This window comes from Quercus suber, unplaced genomic scaffold (assembly GCF_002906115.3).
Source record: "Quercus suber isolate HL8 unplaced genomic scaffold, Cork oak 2.0 scaffold_32, whole genome shotgun sequence".
Taxonomy (NCBI): Eukaryota; Viridiplantae; Streptophyta; class Magnoliopsida; order Fagales; family Fagaceae; genus Quercus; species Quercus suber.
In genome coordinates this window covers 1201265-1208331 of record NW_027069497.1, presented here as the reverse complement: position 1 = coordinate 1208331, position 7067 = coordinate 1201265, and the positions used below count along the sequence as shown (strand labels likewise).

The window sequence follows — 7067 nt, the reverse complement described above, 5'->3', positions numbered from 1 at the left end:
TGAGAATAGCCGATTGTTTTGAGGGTTATCTCTTTGCTTGCTGCTACTTTGACCATGTTCCAAATGGAGCTACAATTGCTTAGACGGCTGTAGCCTCCACATCAATTTAACGAAAGAATGTGTTGGTTTTTGAATACGGAATACCACACGAAACACTAGTTTTGGCTTTTTGTCATTGACAACTCTAGAAGAAGCCAAACCTACAAGCTATATATATATATATATATATATAATAATCCACAAAACCTTTGCAATTTAACACCAAACAGGCATTCATGGAAAATCTTTTTTTTAGCAATGAGACGATCATTATGTTTTTGGTATTTGAGTAGGTCATTTTATAACGCAACTGTTTATTTCTTCTTTTATCTATGATAAATCTTCTTTTTTTTAATATTTGTTTTTGAAGGGAGTCTGAGATAAATCTTTTGCACGTGTATACGTGTATTTCAACTTTTTTTTTTCTTCGATGGCTACAAAACTCCATTCATTTACGAGACTAAAGTAAATCACGATTGCACGTTTGATTAGACCACTCGCCAGAATTGTCGGTGTATCAAAGTGCAATGTTTGGGGTTTGCCTCGTGTGAGTTTGTGGAATTAGGGACTCTTCTATTACTTGATGTCAAGTATTAGAAAATGGCACCGTTTACCCACGTGTATGCCGTCTATGGTTTGCTGATCGTTACAGGGGAAATTTTGGACTAGAAAAAAAATTTTTTTGACTAATTCTTTTTTTTTTTGGAGCCAGATATTGTCGTTAAGATATTCAATTTGAGGATAAGCATGCCATTGGAGCATTTGTTAATAAACTATTTTAAAAAAATTTTAATACCACTTTCATGGAAAATATAAAAGCCGGTCGGAAAGGTAGGGTTTTTTTTTTTTTTTTTTCCTCATAAAAAGTTTCTAGAAATAATTTATAAACCAATACTTTTAAGACACTCAATAACTTTTCTTATTTAATATAAAAGTCATGTTAACTAGTGTCCTTAGGATAATTGTTAATAAATTGAGAGATAATTCAATTTATAAGAAATAGAAAAAACTGTTAAAACATTAATTTTTTTTCTTCTATAAAAACTTTCCTAAACATGTTCAAAACATTGTTGATTTCAATACGTAAATTGAAGAGAATTCTTACTTTATTAGGCAAGTTCTTATCCATCATGTAAGAACATTTTCGCATCAGTAATGAAAGTTTAATATTCACATTAAAAAAAAAATGACTGTAGGTCATCCATTAACATTTCCCGACCTAATAAAAAGTCATTTGCACAACTTTTTGAACTTGTTATCAGCTTTTATCATTTCCATATGATAAACATGGTGACGTACATTATATTCACGCAGCCTTTATACCCTTTGACTTTGTCTCTTCCCCTTCCCACCTCACGTTAATAATGTGCAGGACTTTGCTTTTCCTCTCGTTCGAAGTCATTTAGTTACATGGTTATTCAAATGACACCAATAATAGTAAACTTTCGTTTCAAAGTATGTACTGATGAAGTGATAATATAGTGTAATTGAAAACAGACTAAAATGGTGGTTCCTCCTTGCACTGCAATCCCAGCAGTTCATGATATGTAGCAACAGGGACGGAACCAGGATTCGAATCTGAGGGGGGCAAAGCTTAAAACAATTTTTTTTTTTTATGAAAATAAAAACTAACATTTATTTCATATTCAACAAAATACTACATATAAAATAAGTGTTTCTTAAACATTTGATATTATAAAAATGTCGACAATCTTGCATCATCAGCTATGACTTCAGAATTATTTGAATTTTTTCTTTTTAAAAAATTTAATATTGTAGTGAACTTACACATGATCTACCAAAAAAAAAAGTTTCATTATTTCCATATTTCGTAGTTCTATACACACCAACTAAAACAAAGGGACTTCTCAAAAAAAAAAAAAAAAATCTATAACCAAAATAATCACAAACAGATAAGCATTAGTTTATATATATTACTAATATTAATCACATCACACAAAGTGAAAAAAATAATTTTTGATAAAACCATAACATAAAAACAAAGGGGGGCAAGTGCCCCCCCCGACCCCACCCAAGGTCTCCCCTACCTCACGTTTGTTGTTGTAATTTTATTTTTTAAAGTTATATTTCACATACAAAGCTTTGTTCTTATGGGGTCATAACTTACAAGGATGTGAACGCGATATTGAGAAAATAAATAATTAAGTTTCAAAAGACAGATTTTAGTGGAAATAAATTGATTTCACTTAGCTTCTTAACTACTAGTATTTCCAGTTTAAGAATAATTTAACTTGATGGGCTGCATTCAATATAGTCTATGTCACTGTTCACTTTAGTTTTCCTATAAGTTGTTAAAATAGCCACGAGAAGAAATAAACAAGGTAGCACTAGTTCCCAACATAGGCCTAATTGTTATGTGATAGTCTTATCATGTAATAATATTATGGTTTTGAACCATTAATAACGAAGACAAGTAAATCAATTGAACAACTTATCTAATTATCTCTGCCCAATGATAATTACTAACGTTTAATCTTTTTTGCATTCATATGATTTGTTCGAATATCTTATATTTAAATTAATCTTTTAACTTCATACATTTATAATGATTATGAATTCTGTACTTGTTTGCAATTTACATTTTTAGCCTGTTTAAATTATGAAGTAGTTTAAGCATTACAATGATTATACTAACTCCTACGCTAGGCTCAAAAAAATAAATTAAAATGAAGTATGAAAAGAAAAAAATTATAACTTTTACATTATATTTTCTATGTTGATAAAATATTGTTTAATAAATTAATCTTTTCTTATATTAATAATTTTTATATTAATTTTGTCTTTAATATCATATCTTAATCTTGCCCCCCTAAATCAAATTTCTGACTCCGCCGTTGGGTACAGTTCTTTCTTTATTTTATTCTCTTGGCCATTTGTCCTTTTATCCATTTCATTTACACTTATATCATCCTTCACACTTTGTTAACTGAGTGAATGGTCAATCTATAGAGAATAGCTGAGAATAGCCGATTGTTTTGAGGGTTATGTCTTTGCTTATTGCTACTTTGACCATGTTCCAAATGGAGCTACAGTTGCTTAGACGGCTATAGCCTCCACATCAATTTAACGAAAGAATGTGTTTGGTTTTTGAATACCACACGAAAGACTAGTTTTGGCTTTTTGTCATTGACAACTCTAGAAGAAGCCAAACCCACAAGCTATATATATATATATATATAATAATCCACAAAACCTTTGCAATTTAACACCAAACAGGCATTCATGGAAAATCTTTTTTTAGCAATGAGACGATCATTATGTTTTTGGTATTTGAGTAGGTCATTTTATAACGCAACTGCTTATTTCTTCTTTTATCTATGATAAATCTTCTTTTTTTTAATATTTGTTTTTGAAGGGAGTCTAAGATAAATCTTTTGCACGTGTATACGTGTATTTCAACTTTGTTTTTTTCTCCGATGGCTACAAAACTCCATTTATTTACGAGACTAAAGTAAATCGCGATAGCACGTTTGATTAGACGCCACTCGCCAGAATTGTCGGTGTATCAAAGTGCAATGTTTGGGGTTTGCCTCATGTGAGTTTGTGGAATTAGGGACTCTTCTATTACTTGATGTCAAGTATTAGAAAATGGCACCGTTTACCCACGTGTATGCTGTCTATGGTTTGCTGATCGTTACAGGGGAAATTTTGGACTAGAATTTTTTTTTTTTTTTTTCTTTGGAGCCAGATATTGTCGTTAAGATATTCAGTTTGAGGATAAGCATGCCATTGGAGCATTTGTTAATAAACTATTTAAAGAAAATTTTAATACCACTTTCGTGAAAAATATAAAAGCCAGTCGAAAAAATAGGTTTTTTTTTTTTTTTTCCTCATAAAAAGTTTCTAGAAATAATTTATAAACCAATACCTTTAAGACATTCAATAACTTTTTCTTATTTAATATAAAAGTCATGTTAACTAGTGTCCTTAGGATAATTGTTAATAAACTGATAGATAATTCAATTTATGAGAAATAGAAAAAATTGTTAAAACATTAATTTTTTTTTCTATAAAAACTTTCCTAAACATGTTCAAAGCATTGTTGATTTCAGTATGTGAATCGAAAAGAATCCTTATTTTATTGAACAAGTTCTTATTCATAATGTAAGAACATTTTCATATCAATAATGAAAGTTTAATATTTACATTAAAAAAAAAAATGACTGTAGGTCATCCATTAACATTTCCCGACCTTATAAAAAGTCATTTGCACAACTTTTTGAACTTGTTATCAGCTTTTATCATTTCCATATGATAAACATGGTGACGTACTTTATATTCACGCAGCCTTTATCCCCTTTGACTTTGTCTCTTCCCCTTCCCACCTCACGTTAATAATGTGCAGGACTTTGCTTTTCCTCTCGTTCGAAGTCATTTAGTTACATGGTTATTCAAATGACACCAATAATAGTAAACTTTCGTTTCAAAGTATGTACTGATGAAGTGATAATATAGTGTAATTGAAAACAGACTAAAATGGTGGTTCCTCCTTGCACTACAATCCCAGCAGTGCATGATACGTAGCAATCACTAAACAAGTTCCAAAAAAAAGGGAGAAAATTAACCCATTTATCTAATTTAAGAGATTTCTTCATATTCTCACACTCATCAGTTGGAGTTTGCTATTTTTTTTGACTCTGTCAGGAAAGAACTAGCCTCGGTGATCTCGGGCACTGGCTTGTCAGGCAACCTGAGGACATTATAGGCCGATGCACCCGAGATACCCCCAAGAACGGGTGCTATCATGTATATCCATAACCCTTTGTATTTTTTGTGTATAATTGCAGGCCCCAAGGTTCTTGCTGGATTCATTGATGCGCCTGTAATTGGCCTGTCAAATAGTGTAGGATCCCAATTTCATTAGCATAACCAATATGAAGATATATGGATTAATCAGGGAAAAAAAAAATTTGCAAATTAATGTGAACGTATTTATTTTTATGATATATTTCAATCGGATAAGATTAAGTTATTACCCTGCAAACAAGACGTTAAGTAGGACCGTAGACCCAACAACAAGCCCACCAAGATGTCCAACCTGCATTAACAAGAGAGTATATTTGAATTGGGTATAAATTAACAATCCATAGGTAATTGTCAACATGGTTAAGCTTAAAATCTTATTAATGTTATAACTATAATACACGTTGAAATTAATGTATTAGGAAGATTAATTTCTTGATATTATTCTTGATGTTATACGCTAACTAGCTAGTAGGAAAAAATTTAATTAGCCAACCATATATACTGGCTAATCCTAATTTGTTTGGTAATTCTATAGGGAAAAATTGAACCAATGTAAAGGTGAAGAACTAACAGCTCTGGAATCAGTGGCAACACCGGATATGATAAACAAGAGGAAGAATGTGATTATGAACTCCATCACAAAAGCCTGCAAGTCTGATCCAGCCGGCATTGTTCCAAAAAATTTGTTTTCGTGCCCATTGAAGATTAACCGAAGGGTCCCGCTTGCCAGTGTTGATCCAAGGACTTGAGCTAATATATATGCAGGCACCTCATGATAAAATTAGACAAAAATAAGATCAAATCAGAGAGAGATAAATTTGATTTATATAGCAATAATTTTGATCTTAATTAACAATAGAATAGTAAATTAATTTTGAGTTCTTTCCGTCAAGGAATGTCCTTGTTTGTTTATTTTGTTGTTATTATAATTATTATTGCTACCACTTGTTTTGGCTAATGGTTGGTCTCCAAAGCTCTTTGAGAAAACTGTTAAAAAAGTACCAATGAAATTTCTTGCACCCAGTAAGCACAAGAATTGGTATGTTTGTTCACCTACAAAGTGCAAGAGAGAAGGTAATGGTTGGTGTACCTGCTTCCATGGAAATCTTTTGTAAATGGCAAAAGAAATTGTCACTGATGGGTTAAAATGGGCACCGGAGACGTGACCAACAGTGTAGACCAGAGCCATCACAGCCAGCCCCCAAACCATTGAAATTCCTACCAAACCCACCACACTTTCGTAGTTCAAATTCGTCAGCACCGATGCACAGCCGGCAAATATCAAGACGTATGTACCCAACAACTCGGCGATCAACTGTCATCAACAAAAAATTTCCTTTTCATGTTAAAAAAATTCGCTTCTCTAGATTTGTACTTAGCAGAAGAAGTTGCCAAAGGCTGAGATGAATAATGGTCAAATAAAACAAATAGTAGTGTATATGTAAGCATCATATGTTTTAGAATAGTGTTTATTACGTGACAATTTGTGCGTAACAAGTTGAATCCTACGCTTTTAACGTATTTCAAACGATGGTAGTAATTATATGTTGAGTGAGGGCAAATAATACTCGATCGGAGAAGATGAGGAATTACCTTTTGCATGAAAGCAGCAGAGACACGCAGACGAGGAGACACCTTTTTCATGAAAGGTATAAAGATACGGGACCCCGATTCATGGTTGGGTTTGGTGGCTAAGGTAGGACGATCACGAGTAATATCACCGTTCTCAACATTCAGAACAACCCCATGGTTGTCATTGATTCCTGAATTCTCAGCCATCGATGTTGACACAAAAGGAAGCCGCTATGAGACGAGAGAGAGCAAATGAGAGCGAGCGTGGGAAAGATTAATGCTCAGCTTCGGCTCACAATTTCGGAAGGGGCCCAAATACCCAACTGAACAACTGCTATTTATAAATGAATGGGGGAGACGTGGATTTTTTGATATAAACAAATGAAAATTATTAGGTAGTTTTGGAGCACCATAAATACATACTCCTTCATCTCTTATGAATAGTGAGTCCCACCATGAATTTAATTAGTGAGACCTACTATTCATGTGAAATGAGAGAGTACACATTTATAGTACTATGGGAGTGCACAATAATTTCCCATAAGATATTGACCGATTCTCTTATTTGCTCTTCTTAGTATTACGGACAACGATATTTTCATAATACTTTCACAATAAATTTAATGTGATAAGTTATTATTGGTTCTAATTTAAACTTATTACTAAAATTATATTTTTTTTCCATTAAT

General features: G+C 32.3%; 1 protein-coding gene across 1 annotated transcript; it reads right to left on the bottom strand.

Moving 5' to 3' along the window:
* Positions 1–4468: 4468 nt before the first annotated feature.
* On the bottom strand, positions 4469–6707 carry LOC111999176 (nodulin-26). Its single transcript, XM_024031297.2, has 5 exons — positions 6400–6707; positions 5897–6121; positions 5378–5575; positions 5037–5098; positions 4469–4891 (listed from the first exon to the last, which is right to left on the bottom strand). Exons 1-5 carry the CDS (start codon positions 6583–6585, stop codon positions 4669–4671), a joined length of 894 nt encoding a protein of 297 aa, XP_023887065.1. The 5' UTR covers positions 6586–6707; the 3' UTR covers positions 4469–4668.
* Between the last annotated feature and the right edge of the window lie 360 nt (positions 6708–7067).

Bases quoted from the DNA above. Each gene is read 5' to 3' on its own strand.
- LOC111999176 (XM_024031297.2), bottom strand. From the start codon at position 6,585: ATGGCTGAGAATTCAGGAATCAATGACAACCATGGGGTTGTTCTGAAT. The intron at 5,576-5,896 runs GTACACCAACCA...TTTTATCATGAG, and splicing joins AAAGATTTCCATGGAAGCAG to GTGCCTGCATATATATTAGC. The intron at 5,099-5,377 runs GTTAGTTCTTCA...TTGTTAATGCAG, and splicing joins TTGCCACTGATTCCAGAGCT to GTTGGACATCTTGGTGGGCT.